This window comes from Bos grunniens, chromosome 7 (assembly GCF_055505025.1).
Source record: "Bos grunniens cultivar Pamir isolate PY7600 chromosome 7, Bosgru_T2T1.0, whole genome shotgun sequence".
Taxonomy (NCBI): domain Eukaryota; kingdom Metazoa; phylum Chordata; class Mammalia; order Artiodactyla; family Bovidae; genus Bos; species Bos grunniens.
The window spans coordinates 65944264-65961377 of NC_141171.1; the positions used below are offsets into that span (position 1 = coordinate 65944264).

General features: G+C 45.6%; 1 protein-coding gene across 7 annotated transcripts in view; it reads left to right on the plus strand.

Annotated features, from left to right (window-relative positions):
- The window catches only part of LARP1 (La ribonucleoprotein 1, translational regulator), a 91614-nt gene that overhangs the window by 70511 nt on the left and 3989 nt on the right, over nt 1-17114 (plus strand). For 6 of the 7 annotated variants that reach the window (XM_086412586.1, XM_086412583.1, XM_086412589.1 and 3 more), the window contains 15 exons: nt 117-291; nt 1188-1316; nt 1393-1593; nt 1693-1855; nt 2679-2823; nt 5818-5992; nt 6117-6286; nt 8435-8827; nt 9620-9743; nt 9865-10070; nt 10540-10646; nt 11510-11661; nt 13836-13980; nt 15565-15674; nt 15823-15950. In XM_086412586.1, coding sequence (XP_086268712.1) covers nt 168-291; nt 1188-1316; nt 1393-1593; nt 1693-1855; nt 2679-2823; nt 5818-5992; nt 6117-6286; nt 8435-8827; nt 9620-9743; nt 9865-10070; nt 10540-10646; nt 11510-11661; nt 13836-13980; nt 15565-15674; nt 15823-15950 — 2472 coding nt within the window. In that variant the 5' untranslated portion in view covers nt 117-167. The remainder of the gene's footprint in view (nt 1-116; nt 292-1187; nt 1317-1392; nt 1594-1692; nt 1856-2678; nt 2824-5817; nt 5993-6116; nt 6287-8434; nt 8828-9619; nt 9744-9864; nt 10071-10539; nt 10647-11509; nt 11662-13835; nt 13981-15564; nt 15675-15822; nt 15951-17114) is intronic. The other variant, XM_086412584.1, reaches the window with a different exon arrangement.

Below are 17114 nucleotides of genomic sequence, written 5' to 3' on the forward strand. Positions count from 1 at the left end.
GATACATCCACCCCAACCTGCATCACGTGCTCCGGTGACAGGGAGCTCCCTTCCATCCCATCCTGAGTGGCTTTCAGATGCACGTCACTTCCCTGTTCCTCTGCTTCCTGCTGCAGCCACAGGCCCACAAGTCTCAGCCTGCCCGCAAGCTACCACCCAAAAAGGACATGAAGGAACAGGAGAAAGGAGAGGGGAGCGATAGTAAGGAGAGCCCGAAAACCAAATCCGATGAATCGGGGGAGGAGAAGAATGGGGACGAGGACTGCCAGCGAGGGGGACAGAAGAAGAAAGGTGAGTGACTTGGAGCGGGACTTGGGAGAAGGTAGCAGGAGAATCAGGGAATGTGAGAACTCGAGGGCTGCTGGAGCAATTTCAGGAGCCCCCCGGAAGTGCTTGAGAGTCTGATGGGTGTAGGCTGCTGGGCCATCAAGCTTCCTTCTAACTATCTGTCCATCAGTTCTTTTCCTATAACCAGCATTTGGAAAGCCCTGTCCTCAGCACTGGGGCTCAAGCAGTGCAGAAGACAGGCGGTCCCTCCCTCAGTGTGTTCTTGGTGTCTGTTGACGTATTTCTGCCTTGTGTTAGATTTCATTTACATACAGGCGATCCCATTGCTCTGGCTGAAATGGCTAGGTTACAGGTTTGGCTGCTGTCATAGGTATCTAGAGGAACAGTGGTTTAACCAATATGGAAGATTGTTTCTTTCACTTGAGAGCTTGGTAGGAGTAGGCCAGGCCTATAATGGCAGCTCTTTGATTCCTTTGTCTTGCTGTGTGTTGGCTCTTCTCATCCCAGGTGACTCACTCTACTTAGTAGCGTGGGGAAAGGGGAGAATAGCTCCTTGCTTTTTAGGGACGCACCCTAGAATTGACTGCTTCCACTCAGCTCTCCTCGGCATGTATCTAGGGGAGCCTGGAGGTGCGGTCTTGATTCCAGGCTGCCGTGTGTCTGGCTGTAAATGGTGTGCTCTGGAGAAATCGGTATTGGGAGTCAACCAAGAGTGTCCATCACATTGAAGTCCACCGCCTTCTTATTTCAGGGATGAAAATGAGGTCCAGTGAGGGAAAGGCGTTTGCCCGAGGTGACCGGGGGCAGTAAAAGCCCTGCCAGGGACAGAGGATTGGGGGTAGAGGTGGGCAGGAGGGGCCTCTCCTTCAAGCCTTTCTCGTGCCCACGCTATCCTCTAGGGAACAAACACAAGTGGGTTCCGTTGCAAATAGACATGAAGCCTGAAGTGCCCAGAGAGAAACTGGTCTCACGCCCTACTCGTCCTCCAGAGCCACGACACACCCCCACCAACCGCGGGGAGATCAAAGGTATGCGCTCCCACTATGGAGGGCCTGGGCCTGGGGGTCACCCTCAGGCCTGACCTGATGCCCTCTCTCCCCATAGGGTCTGAGCCTGTCACCTACGTGCCCGTGGCCCCCCCCACTCCAGCCTGGCAACCAGAGACCAAATCGGAGCCTGCCTGGCATGACCAGGATGAGACATCGAGTGTGAAGAGTGATGGGGCTGGTGGGGCGCGGGCTTCCTTCCGTGGCCGTGGACGGGGGCGTGGTCGCGGACGGGGACGCGGACGGGGTGGCACTCGAAGTACGTGAGGCCCCTTTGGGCTCCGGGATGTCTGAGGGAGTTCATCAGGGGCGGTGGGCGGGGATCTCCTCTCCCTCATGGTGCTTGTTCCTCCCATAGCGCATTTTGACTACCAGTTTGGCTACCGAAAGTTTGATGGTGCGGAGGGGCCTCGCACCCCCAAGTACATGAACAACATCACCTACTATTTTGACAATGTCAGCAGCACTGAGCTTTACAGCGTGGACCAGGAGTTGCTTAAAGACTACATCAAACGCCAGATGTGAGTGGACGGGCGTCTTCCTTCTGGAGACATGGGTGGGGTTGGGGGGTGCCTGAGGACGGAATAAGGCTGTACAGGCCCTTCTGGGGATCACAGTGGTTGCTGCCTCTGGCTGGAGACGAAAAAGATAACTTGAGAGAACTGTACTTCTGTTTTAAAAATGAATCAGTTAATGTTTTTAAAAGGAACGAAAATGTCTAGATTCTGTTCCCTTTGGGCCTCTATTTGTAATGGCAGCATTGTCAGAATGCTAATAGACACTTAACTGAGTCCTCATTGATGAGGCTCAGTGCTCAGCTTTATAGGCATTCTCTTACTTAGTTATAGAGTTACCTATTTAATTCTTATGAGCTGGGTTTTATCCCCTTTTTATTGATAAGCAAACAGGCCCAGTAACTTGCCCAACTAATAAGTGACAAGGCACAGATTTCAGTCTGTTTCTGACTTGCAAAACCTCAACTCCTAACCTCTCTAGTGGACTGTCTCCCAGTCCAGTGGGGGGGCCATACAAGGAAAGAGATCATTGCAATGGGGTGTGATAAGCAGTTTAGGAGCAGAAGAGAAAGTGACCAACAGTATTGGGACTGGGTTTTAGAGGATGAGGAGTTTGTCAGGTGTACCAAGAGGCGGAAGGGCAGAGAGAGACAGTTTGACCCAAGGTTAGGGAGCCATGAGAGGATAACATCATCTCTTTCCAGCCTATAAGATTGTAAATACAGAGGGACAGGGTTGGTCAGAGGCTGTGTGAGGTTCCTGGAATGTACAGAACAAAGAAGGCATGTTCATACATGATGGAGCAATCACACTTCTCCCCTCCACCTAGTGAATACTACTTCAGCGTGGACAATTTAGAGCGAGACTTCTTCCTGCGACGAAAAATGGATGCTGACGGTTTCCTTCCCATGACACTGATTGCGTCCTTCCACCGAGTGCAGGCCCTTACCACTGACATTTCACTCATCTTTGCGGTATGTCTCCCTCCCTGGGGCTGGGGCGGAGGGGAAGGAAAGATCCTTACTTAAGGAGTTGGAGTTTGTGTCAAGCCCAAGAACCCCAGAAGAGTCCTCATCTCATTACTTGTGCTAAGGTTACAAGGCTTGGCCAGCCTCTCTCCCTCCCTCTCCTCGTTCCCTTCCCTTCTCTTTCTCACCTTCTTCCCCGTCTCTCCCTCACCCCTTTATCATGGAAGACATCAGACATGGAAATTTTACAAAAGTCAATACAGTGGTGTAATGAGCCCATTACCCAGTCTCAGCAGCTATCAATTCATGGGCAGTCTTATTCCATCTGTCTCCTCATCTGTTTCCTTTCCCAGATTACTTTGAAGAAAATCTCCAGTAATCTGACATTTTATCCATGTTTCAGTTAATCTGTCTCTAAAAGATAAAGGCCTGTTAAAGAAAAGTACTCACTGTAGCACTATTACATGTAAAAACATTAACAATTCTTTAATATCAGCAAATATTTGTTCAGTTGCCAATTCACCCCGTTTTAGAAGTTTTCTTTCAGTAATTTGTGAATCAGTAATTTTACATGTTCCGTACTCCAGATTTTTTGTAAATTAGTGATTGAGAGACCTGATCAGATTCAGGTTTTTTCCTTCCTTTCTCCCTCCTTGTCAAGAATACTATATAGATAGTGATATATTCTCTCAGGTGGCACTTAATGAGTGCTTCATCTGGTTCTCTTTTTTGTCACATAAGCTGTAAATTACCTGTTACTTCATTAGAAACTATAAAATGTGTATGTTCTGTCTGTCTGTATTTGTTTGCTGGAATAACTCTTTAGGGAGGTACTTTGCCTTATCAGCTATTTGGTTACCAAGAAGCATGTAGTTTGTACAGGAAGGGCAGTTAAGTGCTTTATCTTTTCCTTTGTTAACCAGTTCTCAGAATTATGAGCTGATCTCTAATAACCTTCAAAGGTAACTGGTAAGGTTTCAGTTTGTGTTTTTTTGTTTGTTTTTGTATCATTACAGACTAGTAGATTCAAGCATTTTGTTTCATTTATTGTAGTTATTATGCTAAATCAAATTGTTGCCAGTGGGACCCTAGCTCATCTTGTACTTTTGTTGCCTCAGATCTGGAATGGCTTTTTTTTTTTTTTTTTTCTTTAAGACACTCTAGGGCCTTTATTTTGGGGAAATGGTAGTTCTGATATTTAGATATCACAGCCTGAGTTGTAGGGTGATTGTTGCTACGATTGGTTGTTTTTTTTTTTTAATGTATCATGAGATTACACTGATATTTTCTGTTAATATTTCTCCAGTGTCTTTACTTAACCCAAGCATCTTTTATGTTTATAACTATTACTCTCCCATGCCAAAAATCCTGATTCCAAACAACATCAGAGTAACTATTCATTTGTTTTACTGTACAGACTATGCTTACAGTATCTCTCCTACTCCTAGATTTTTTTCCCCATTTATACGGTCAGTGACTATTAAGTTGAAATACTTTTTGTGTGGTTGTGTACATATTAGTTTTAGTAATTTTGCCTTGCTCTCACATTTTTGGGAATGCTTTCTTACGCCTAATTTCTTACTTGTTTTACATTTATATAAAATATTTCTGTGGTTCCAAAGGCAAATGGTATGTTGATAGTCCAGCTTAAAAGATTTTCTTAATACTTTTTTCCCTTTTACTATGAACAAACTTTTTTGAATCCTTCCATTAAAAAAAATAAGTAAATGCCTCTCTGTATTATATACTCACCCTTTCTTAGATGAATGGTAACATAGCACATGTATTTCTTCACCATTTTTTGCTTTCACTTAATGTATCTGGGAGCTGAGCACTTAGTAGTGGTAGTGGTAATAGAGAGATACTCCTCGTTCTTACTTAGAGTTGTGTGTATATGTATCTTTTCACGGTTTAGCCAGTGTGTCTTTGTTGTAGGAGTGGGATGGTTGAACTGAAGGCCAATGCATATATAATTTTGCTAGCTGTTACCTGATTCCCTTTCTAGTGGGTGTACTTTCTGCGATCTCACCAGCAGTGTATGAGAATGCCTCTTTCCCCAGCCTCACCAACAGAGTATGTTATCACGTTGAAATGTTTTTCTTTTCCATTTAAAAGATATTAAAAAGAAAATTCTTCTCTACTCTCCATTACTTCACCCCCTTTCCCCCAAGATAGATACCTGTAGCCCTTTACCTGTGAATCCTAGAAAAATTTGTGTTCATTTGCATGTTTTTAATTAAGAATTCCAACACCAGTGGGATCTTAAACTCATTGATCTAGACCTGGTTTTTGTGACTGTTAACCACCTCAACACATTTGAAGCTGACTTTTAAGCCTGAGTAGTGTTGGGTTCGGAGAAGGCAATGGCACCCCACTCCAGTACTCTTGCCTGGAGAATCCCATGGACAGAGGAGCCTGGTAGGCTAAGAGTCGGACACGACTGAGCAACACTTTTCACTTTTATGCAATGGAGAAGGAAATGGCAACCCACTCCAGTGTTCTTGCCCGGAGAATCCCAGGGACAGAGGAGCCTGCCGGGCTGCCGTCTGTGGGGTCGCACAGAGTCAGATACGACTGACGCGACTTAGCAGCAGCAGTGTTGGGTTGAATTGCTGTGCCATAATTGGTTTAAATTGCCTATGTAGTGGCAAGTTTAGGTAGTTCCCGGTTTTTTCCTTTTACAGGCAGTGTTGCTGTGAATGGCCTTTTGTCCATATCTTATACATGCTGTCACCTATTGGTACAAGTATTTCCCTGGATTGATTCTTGGAAGTAGAATGGCAGGGTCAAAGGGCAAGTGTGTTTTGCATGTTGTTACCTCTTACAAGTTTGAACATCTCACTCATCTGCTGGTTGTGGAAGATGGGGCCAGTTTTCTTATACTCCTGCCAACTCTGGACTTTTGTGCTGAGCTCATGGGGCTCAGTCATGCCCCGGCTTCCAAGATCTTGGTCTGTCCTCGTCTTCCCTCTGCATCTTCTCCCTCCTTCTCCCCTGCAGGCCCTAAAGGACAGCAAAGTGGTAGAGATTGTTGAGGAAAAAGTACGCAGGAGGGAGGAGCCCGAGAAATGGCCTCTTCCTGGTCCCCCGATAGTGGATTATTCCCAGACTGATTTCTCCCAGCTTCTCAACTGCCCAGAGTTTGTGCCCCGCCAGCACTACCAGAAAGAGACAGGTAGGTACCCTGCTGGCATGTGGATGCCTCCTTGTTGCCCTTGTCTTCCGGCCAGCAGTCCTGCTCGGGGCTGGCATCAAGAGGAGGACTGAAGGGATGAGGACCTCCCCTTTCTACCCTTCAGAGTCAGCGCCTGGCTCTCCCCGTGCGGTCACCCCAGTGCCAACCAAAACAGAGGAGGTCAGCAACCTAAAGACGCTGCCCAAGGGCCTGTCCGCCAGCCTCCCTGACCTGGATTCTGAGAACTGGATTGAAGTGAAGAAAAGGCCTCGGCCCTCTCCAGCGCGACCCAAGGTGGGTGAGGCCTGTTCCCTATCCTGGATTCTAGGGGCTTGGGCTGGAGAGTGCGGAACGGGTATCACATAGGCACAGAGCTCTGTGTTCTAAGGGAATAGCAGTCAGGCCAGGTAGTTCAGGGTTATGATGGAAGCCACAGGCCACCAGTGAGTGCAGGAAGGCTGATATGATATGGCCTGTTTCCATTTCCAGTGGATCACCCCCCAGGATAGCCCTATCTCTGTAGTTCCTGAGTGGCATTTTTCATAGGAGGAGATCATGTAGCCTCTGGCAGCAGTCTCATTGAAAGTTAATTGTTTCTTAATACTTGGCTGGGTTTTTTGGTTTGATTTTTTTGGGTTTGTTTGGGGCCTTATTTGGCCAGTCTGTGTAGCATGTGGGCTGTTAGTTCCCTGACCAGGGATCAGACTTGTGCCCTCTGCAGTGGAAGCACAGTCTTAGCCACTGGGCCACCAGGGAAGCCCCTTGGCTGTTCTTTTTGCCTCATCTAAGTCCTTGTGGCTTAGTGCCGTCCCCCTGAATTTGTCCTCACTGTCTCATATAACTCCATCAAATCCTTGGAAAAGGGAAGGGAGAAGGTGCAGACCCATGGCCTGGAGAGTTAGAGTCTAGACTGGAACTCAGGTCTTCCGTCATTGTTGGCTGGTGACCTTGGGAAACTTCTTTAATATCTGAAGGCCTCACTTTATCTTAGGTTGAAAGGAAGGAGGGGTTAGATTGCTCTAGAAATAGTAGACCAATATATGAGTAGCTCACACATAGTCTTCTGTTAGAGAAGTGTTTCAATCTGAAACTAAAATTTGAGGAACAAACTTCTCCATTCACCTGCCCACTGCCATCCCTTCTTTGGATACCTTGGTCTAGGCCTTGAGAGGAGACCTGATAGATGACCTTGTATGGAATTCTGTGCCCCCTTTTCCATTGTACCACTGTAATCGATTCCCTCATCTCCTTCCTGCCCCCACACCCCCAACCCTGTCTGTTCTGGTTGTTTAAGAAGTATCAGATAGGCTAGAATGTGAAGAGAAGGTAGTAAGTGACAAGGACCTGACAAGGTTCAGTTCAGTCCTTAAGACTGCAGAGGCTTTGGAAAGGCCTTTCCAAAGACACCTAGCCCCCAGTCCAGAATTAGAGCCCTTCACTTCCACCTGGCCTATCCTGACCCTTGCAAAAGAGAGTAGTTTAAGATTTATACAGAAAGCTTTTTTTTTGGCACAGCAGGGAATTAATGTTTAAATATGTTGTGTGAGGTAAACAGATGTTTTACCTCCAAAAACTTGCAGATAATTCAGCGTATCAACACTCTGAAATACTTTGTTTTGGCTGAAAGGAGTCTTGTTTTTTCTCCTGCCTTTGGGACATGCTGTGTTTTTGGTTTTTTGTCTGTTTTGCCTCTTACAGTCTTTGTCCCTGCCTTCATCTGGCTTGCCTAAACAGGTCCTTTCATAATCACTTCTTCACAGAAGCCTTCCCTGAGTGTCCCCAGTCCCGCCCCCATTTGCTTAAGTGCCCCTCCCTAAGTACTCCCAAGAGGCCTATTTATAGTCTTTACCATCACATTGCAGTTGGTTGGTTGGTTGGTTGACTTTTTCTCCTTCTAAACTGTGAGCTCCATAAGTTCAAGGACCTGGTCACAGGGCCTGGTACCAGTGGGTTCTTACCCATTTAGCAAATAGTTGAACATGGGCTGTTGTTTGGTCCCAATGTAAGTTCTGAGGGTGCGATGGAAGGCAAGGCAGCTGTGGTTCTTGCCGGGTGAAGCTTCGAGCTTATTGGGCGGAGTTGGGGATGGGGAAAAGGATGAAGCAGCCTGTTGAACTTCCTCATGTATATGCTCGGAGGCCAGGTGCTGTGGAGGGGTGTGTATTTAGGTAAATGAGAGTGCAGTCTGTACATACAGAGAGCTTGTCGTTTCAGTGTTTGTGAAGGACTGATGTGAACTGTGAGTGGAGAAACCCAGAGTCGTATGGGACATCCTTTTTTCGTGAGTGACTCCAGTGCTGACAGCTGTGACTTGGTGTCATTTTCAGGGCTGCAGATGTAACAGTCCCGTGTTGAGGGGTCAGGGCTTCTCTCAGGGGACAGTGACAGCCTGGCTTAAGGACTTCCTGGTGATTCTCTCTCTTTGGTCTCCCCCCATTTTAGAAGTCAGAGGAACCCAGATTTGTTCACTCGACCACTCTGCCTCAGCATCTGCCCTCTCAGCAGCTGATGTCCAAGGATCAAGATGAGCAAGAGGAACTGGATTTCCTGTTTGATGAGGAAATGGAGCAGATGGATGGACGGAAGAATACCTTTACCGCCTGGTCTGATGAGGACTCTGACTATGAGATTGATGACCGAGATGTCAACAAAATCCTCATTGTCACTCAGACACCACCTTACATGCGCCGGCACCCAGGGGGCGACCGCACTGGCAACCACACCTCGCGTGCCAAGATGAGTGCTGAGCTGGCCAAGGTCATTAATGATGGGCTCTTCTACTATGAGCAGGACCTGTGGACTGAGAAGTTCGAACCCGAGTATTCCCAGATCAAGGTGAGCCTTGGGCATAGTGGTGGTGGGGGCCTACGGTGCCTGTGACGTGAGGCAGAGGAAAGCTGACAACCGCGTGGCCTTGGGCACAGAAGCTCAGCACCCTCATCTAATAAAAGGGAGTGACGATTGACACTCCTTGTGGGGGATATTAAGAATGAGAAGAGGTGTATAAACACTGTAAACTGCCCATGTGAGAGGGGATCATCCTGCTTCTTGATCATCCATGTTTAATTTCAGAGGTTGGCTAGACACTTTTGTGAAGAATAAGATTGGATTTTCATTTCTGTTCTTAAATATTTAGGCATGTATTAAAGTTTAAAGGCATTTTGAAGAACTTGCTTTTGAGTATGGAATATGGAGAAAAGATAGGTCTTTTAAAAACTCAGTGCTGCCTAGAAACAGTCAGAACTGGAAGTGTAGGCATTTTGTGTATGGTGGTCAGTCGGCTTCTGGTGAGCCTCTGTAGTGAGTGGTAATAGTAATGTGTTTCGAAATGAGAGAATTGCAGCAAGAGTTGGGGAGGGGAGTCTGTAGCAGGTTCCTGGGGGGCTGGAGTTCTGACCTCAGTGCTGCTGCAGGGAGGGCTGGGCAAGTGCTGCTGGGTGAGCACATTCAACCCCTGGGCACCTGGGGTTGAGGCATGGTGATGGGCAGCTGAGAGCCCGGGAACCAGAATTCCACATATGTGGACATAGGAACTGCCCTCTTCAACTTCCTGTCTTGATTCCTAAAACAGGCTAGGGCAGTCCTCTTACCAGCCTCTTTTCCCCACCCATCTCGTGTCCTCTGTAGCAAGAAGTCGAGAACTTCAAGAAAGTCAATATGATCAGTCGGGAGCAGTTTGACACACTAACCCCTGAACCCCCTGTGGATCCCAACCAGGAGGTCCCTCCTGGACCACCTCGCTTCCAGCAAGGTGAGAGATGACCCCTGCCACCCTGGCCTGAGTGGGAGAGTCTGGAGCTGTCTGACGGGGCTTCTGGGGACAGGCAGTCACCGGCCCCCCTCTGCTCACTGTCACCGCTCTGCTTCTGCAGTTCCCACTGATGCCCTGGCCAACAAGCTGTTTGGTGCTCCCGAGCCTTCCACCATCGCCCGCTCTCTACCAACCACTGTCCCAGAGTCGCCAAACTACCGCAATGCCAGGACCCCCCGCACACCCCGGACACCGCAGCTCAAAGATTCAAGCCAGACATCGCGGTTTTATCCAGTGGTGAAGGAAGGTCGAACACTGGATGCTAAGGTAGGGCGTTGATGCTAAGCCACTAAGTCTTGGGCTCACTTGACTGCCTTCGGGGCTCTGCTTCTGTCCCTTGTCTTGAGCTAAGAAAGTACCACACACCCCCACCCCACCCCCACCTGCTCCATATTCTTAGGCTAGTGGGCCCACTGGGATTGAGTGACCCCATCTGCAGTGTGGAATGGGGGCTGGGAGTGGTGGCCCAAGCAGCCATGATAAGATCTAAGGAGAACTGACAGGTCCTTGAGCAGATCACATCACCCACAAGCCTCAATTTTGTCACCTGTCAAGTAGGTGTGCCAGCTCCTCCTCACAGCTGTGGACATCACGTGAGACTAGATATGAAAATGCTTTGTAAATTGTGAGATAACTCAGACTTTAGGAGGGTATCGTAATCTTACAAATACTTGATGCTCCTCAGATTCATATGAGTATGACTGTATATTAACAAATCCCACACTGACCTTTGCAGACGCCTCGGAAAAGGAAGACAAGACACAGCTCGAACCCACCTTTGGAGAGTCACGTGGGCTGGGTGATGGATTCCCGCGAGCACAGGCCCCGGACTGCTTCCATCAGGTGTGGGCCATGGGAAAGGGGATCAGGCTGACTGCAGGGAGGGCAGCAGAGCCATGACAGTGATGACACCAAGACAAGAGTACCTCTTTGGTCTGCAAATGAAGGAAAATTTAAGGAAGGGGCCCTCATCCAAATCCAAAAAACCAGGAGTAGTCTAGAGAGCTTAAATCCAGATCCTGGGGAGAGGAAGGCTGCTTTCTGAAGTGTGATGGCTGCATGGCATTCTCATGGGAGGTCAGCTCAGTTGATTTCAGACATGCATATCTGCTGCCTCCCTCTGGATAGCTCAGGAGTTGAATAAAAGTACAGCTGTGTCTGCTGGACACAGCTTCTGGGGGTAGGGCCTGGATTCCTTTTTATTTATTCTCAGGAAAATGACCCCAGTGTTCTGAATTCCAGAGAAGGTTTGGGAGCCACTGACCTATGCACTCTTATTTATTTTCTGCAAAGATAGATGGTGGTTTTACAAAAAATATGGATGGGTTAACCCATTACAGCTCGTTAAGGAAAGTTAAATGTTAACATGGGATAAATAAACAGCTAAAAGCTCAGGTTTGGGCATTGTACAGATCTGAGATGTTAAATATTAGCTCTGTGACAGGGCAAGACTCCTAGTCTCTGTGAGCCCCAATGTCCTCACTGTTAAAAAAACATCCAAAGGTTGGTTGAGTAAGTGAGACCCATGGATATAATAAGTGAGATCCATGCATATAGTTCATTAAGGGTCTAGTACAGTAGCTGGGCTTCTTTGTTACACTGAGAGGCTGAATGTTGAAGGCTGGAAGGAACCAGAGGGACCCCTCCTATCTGATGGTTGGCTTCTCTGGGGAACCTGGTGACATTCTGTTTCATGGTCTCTGCAGCTCCAGTCCCTCAGAAGGCACGCCTGCAGTTGGCAGCTATGGCTGTACCCCTCAGTCGCTGCCCAAGTTCCAACATCCTTCCCACGAGCTGCTCAAGGAAAACGGCTTCACACAACACGTCTACCACAAGTATCGTAGGCGCTGCCTTAATGGTAAGAAGCACAGAGGGAGAGGGTGGAGCTTCCTGGGCCACTACTGAGATCCAGAGTAAGGGCTGGTGGAGCAGGTGACTATTCTCTAGCCTCAGAGCAAGAAGTGACATAACATTATAGCAGGAAGGACTGAAGTTAGTTATAGAATATAGGAGGCAAAGAGGATCTGGTGCTTAGAATATTCCTGTTCCTTGATTTTTCTCTGTTGATATTAAAAAAAAAACCAGGGTTTTTCTTTCCTGTTTCTGGTGAAACCATCAATGTTACAAACAAATATGCATGAGACAGCATATATTCTCCAGAAAGATGATGACCTGTGGACCAAATGCAGCCAGCAACCTGTCTTTGTATGGCCCTAGAGCTAAGAACAGTTTTTGTTTTAACATTTTTAAGTAGGGGTGGGGAGGGTGAGACTTTATGACAGAGACCATATGTGACCTGCAAAGCCTAAAATATTTACTCTCTAGCTCCTTAGAGAAAAAAAGATGGCTAACCCCTACTCTAGAGCCTCTCTGGACACTCGCATGTTTCCTTTTGTCACAAAAGGAGATAACCTTTTAACTGTAGGTTTCTCTTGGGTTGTCTCTAAAGATGCTCAGAGCATCTGTGAAATACAGTTCACACACTATATGATTCACCTATTTGAAGCATACAAACTCAGTGGCTTTTAATATATTTGAGTTGTGTATCCATCACCAGATCCATTTTAGAACATTTTCGTTACCTTGGAAGTAAGCCCTGTGCCCCTTACTAGTCATTCCCCCTCCCTGCCCCTCCCCAACTCCTCCCAGACCTACACAACCACCATCTGCTCTGTCTCTATGGATTTGACTTCATGAACGTGGGCTCGTGTAACACGTGATCCTTTGTGACTGGCTCCTTTCCTTTCGCGTATAATTTCAAGGTTCATTTATGTTGTACCGTGTATCAGTACTTAATGCCTTTTTATTACCAAACAACATTCCACTGTGGATGATACTACCTTTTGTTTATCCATTCATCAGTTGATGGACAAAATTTCTGCTTTGTCTTTTCATGAGTAATGCTGCTTTGAACATTCCTGTACATGTTTTTGTGTGGACATAGGTTTTCATTTATCTTGAGTGGAACAGTGGAATTCCCAGGTCATATAATAGGGTAGTTTTGTGTAACCTTTTGAGGAACTGCTGCAAGACTGTTTGCTTCAGTAGCGGCATCATGTTATATCGCTCACAGCAGTGTATGAGGGTTCTGGTTTCTCCGTATCGTCCTGACACTATCATCTTCCTTTTGAGTATAGCCGTCCTAGTGGGTGTGTGATGATATCCTGTCATGGTTTTGATTTTATTTGATATGGTTTTGATAGCTAATAATGTTGAGCATTTTTTCATATGCTTAATGGCCGTTTGTATATCTTCTTGGGAGAAATGTCCATTCATATCCTTTGTCTGTATTTTAACTGAATTACTTGTCTTTGTTATTAAGGTGTAATAAGTTTTTCTAAGTCCCTTATCAGATAACATAATTTGCAAATATTTTTCCCATCCTGTGGGTTGTCTTTTCACCTTGTTTGTTGATCATGTCCTTTGAAGTACAAAGGTTCTTAATTTTTAAATGATACCAGATTTAAAAAAATTTTATCTGTTGTTTCTTGTTCTTTGGTGGTGTGTGTGTGTGTGTATATTTTAAAATTTTTAATTGGAAGATAATTGCTTTACAATATTGTGTTGGTTTCTGTCATACATCAACATGAATCAGCCATAGGTATATATATGTCTCCTCCCTCTTGAACCGCCCTCGCATGTACCATTTTTACTTAATATTGTAGGACTCCTAAAATAATCGGACACAATGATATGATGAATATAATTTGTTGAGTGCATGGATTACTTATTTGTGCTTTTCCTGGTTCTAACTACACTGAGAGCGGTGATATTTGAGGTGGAGAGGTAGACCAGGATGCCTGCTTCAGAAGCAGATGCCACCTACTTCTGGGGGTGCTCATGCCCCATGCCCAGCAGCAGGGCCTGCTGCAGAATAGTTAGTCCTCAGTGAATACCCGCCCGGAGACTTAACGGTGATGAGCAAAGGAATTGGGAGGAGAAAGGACCGATGTCTTTGAGCCACAGGATCATTTGTCCCCCACAGCACAGGCAGCCTGGCTCTAAATTACATCTTTCCTCTTCCTCCTTCAGAGCGAAAACGCTTGGGCATTGGCCAGTCTCAGGAGATGAACACTCTCTTCCGCTTCTGGTCCTTCTTCCTCAGAGATCACTTCAACAAAAAGATGTATGAGGAATTCAAGCAGTTGGCTCTGGAGGATGCCAAAGAAGGCTACAGGTGAGTGAGATTGGGGTGAAGACTCTGACTGGTGCTTGAGAGATGGTGAGAGGGTATCTTTGTTGGGTCTGCTTCCAGAACTGTGATAGGAAGTCCATTGTGTATATATTTCATGTACTTTATTAAAAAAAACTAGTACTTTTGAATAAGTAATATATTCAAAATTCAAAGAAGTTGTCAGGTTATATATAGTGAGAAGTCTTCCTCATCCTAGTTTTCTGGCCATCTAGTTCCTTTCCCCACAGGCAGCCAGTATTGTTAGAATCTTGTGAGTTCTTTCTAAAAACACTTTGCTTATGTAAGCAGGGACAGACGTGTGTAGTCTCCCCCCGCCTCCCAACATGCACACCTCTTTGGTTTTTTTTTTTTTAATGGCTTATATGGTCTTACTGTATAGATGTACAGTATAATTTATTTCAGTAGTCTCCTATTAATAAATACTTCAATTACTTTTAATGTTTTGCTATTAAAAAAAAAAAAACTAGAGGGACACTTTTCCCAAGTAAAATCTTTTCTCTGTGAAGAATTTGAAAAGGACAAATGTTTAAAGAAGCTGGGGGAAAACATCCTTCAGTCCAGAGACGACCAGTGTTAATGTTCTGCCATATTTATGAATTCAGGTCATAAAGGAATGCTTTTTTTAATACGTTCTTCATCATTTATAAGCATGAGCATTTCTCCATGTTGTTAAAATACTTAACCTTTTTGCCATCTTAAAAAAGTTTTATGCTTTTGGCTGAAAGTTTAGAAAATAGAGATAAGATCATTTGAAAATCCTACCTCCCAAAGATAACCCATGTCAGTGTATTTAACATCATATTCTGTGCCCTTCCAGACTTTGTGTGCATGTGTAGATTTAAAATTTACTTACTTGTTTACAAAATATGTTTGTCTACCTATAACACTTTGAAACATATCTTTTCTACTTTATAATGTATTGTTAATATCTCCTTAAGTATCCATCAGTGTATACTTAAATTATAATTTTAAATAGATTGTATTATTCTGTTGTACAGTTACCACGATTTTTCTTAATCACTTTTCTAAGACAAGTTTTTCAAAAGAATGCTGCTATGAACAATTTTGATACATCTATAAAATCTAAATCTGTATTTTTGGTCATTTCCCTGTATACGTTGCTAGAATTGAAATTTCTGAGTCCAGTGAGTGAATAGGTGATCTGATTGCCATGGTCGAATGGCTTTGCAGAGAACTTATGCTGGTGATTGACAAAATTTGCTTAGGGAACAGACAACAAATAGCTTATGTTTGTGGAACATAAAGTCTCTGTTACAACTACTCTCTGCTCTAGCAGCAGAAAGTAACCAGTGATACTTCATAGGCAAATAGGTGTGGGCAAAAGGCTGTTGTTTATTTGGCCCAAGTTTGCTGACCCTTGGCGAACGTTTAATGCTGGACTTATTTAGACTAGCATTAATTGCCAGCCTTCTCAGAGAACACTTAGCATTTTCTCAGTAATCCATGTATTTTAAACGGTTTCATAGTTCATCTATCATCCAGATGCATTTCCTATTTACAGATAAAGAAACTGTTCTGATTTCACTGACTTGTGTTCTCCTACAGATATGGTTTAGAGTGCCTTTTTCGATACTACAGTTATGGCCTGGAAAAGAAGTTCCGGCTGGACATATTTAAGGACTTTCAGGAGGAAACCGTGAAGGACTACGAAGCAGGTAAGAGTCAGAGTTGGGACTCTGTGAGCCCTGGTCATCTGTCTTCTCGGCCCCTGGGCTTGTCTGTATCACATCATATCCCCTTCTCCCGAGCCTCTCTATTAACTTCTCAGCAGCCAAGCTTCTTTCTACCTGTCTTCCCCTGCAGGTCAGCTGTATGGGCTAGAAAAGTTCTGGGCCTTCTTGAAATATTCCAAAGCCAAAAATTTGGACATTGACCCCAAACTTCAAGAATACCTCGGCAAATTCCGACGTCTCGAAGACTTCCGAGTGGATGTGAGTGGATGTCTCTCATCTTTCCCACCCTGATTGTCTTAGAAAGAAAACTGAACCAGAGATCTGGATACCTGGGTTTTGATCCCAGCTGGGCCACTAGCACAGGGATCCTTCTTGTCCCTTTTGGGCCTTAAGTTTCTTAAACAGAAGGTGTGAGAAGTGGGCAGTGAAGGCTCATGGGAGGGTTTGCGATCACTTCCCACTCCCTTTTCCATAGTGGATGTGGCTAAACCATCATAATGCCCTTTCTGTCTTATCTCCATCCCTCTTTGCTGCTATACCGTATTTAGAGGTGATCAGGATGAGTACCCTAGGTAAATGTTCTTATTCTTTCTGGGAGAGGTCAGTTCCAACCCCAGAACTTGATAAAGTATGTCTAGTTCTTCCCTGCTCCTCCCACTCCTTGGCACAGTGACTCAACAGTGACATCCAGTGGTGGGTCAAAGTTATGACTACTGGTTCCTCTTCTGTCCTGAGTGTATCAGGGATTCCAGAGATAAGTAAAACTTTTTCCTTCCAAGTGTTTATAATGTAGTAGGGATATGCCAGTCGTCTTACTCCCTTGAAACCTTTTAGCAAAAGGGCAAACAGAAGTAAGTAATAGTCTTCACATACTTAAAAATTTTGACTTTATTGTGCGTCAGACACTGCTTTGACCTTTTTAAACCTTTATAAAGTGAAGCAGGCAGGGTTCTTGTTGTCATCACTATAGCAGTGGATGATCAGGAGCCCATGGCCAGCCAGTGAGATAGTGGCAGCACTGCTCAGGTGTCCTGACAAAAAGATAGGTCCGTTCTCTTCCATCCTTAGTCCGGACTTCCTCCTTTGGGGGCTGGAGGCGGGCAGAGGGGTGCATGTGCAGAGAATAGGGAGACCTGTTGGGAGCAGAGCAAAAAGGGCTCAGCTTTGGCTCCCAGAAAGGGGCAAGGTGACCTTGGGGTTACAGGACCTCTGGCAGTGGTGAGGCTAGACTGGATCCCAGTCTGACTCTTAAGATCAGTGTCCTTTTTAGAGCCATGAAGCAGTCCCCAGCAGTCTCTGGGCCTTCTGAATGGAGGCATGTCAGCGTATTGCATGCCACGTTCCATGTACCATCTCCTGAGCAGCCGCCACTTCCCAGAAGGGGAGCGGAAAGATGTATGGATAAAGGCCTGGGCTTCAGTG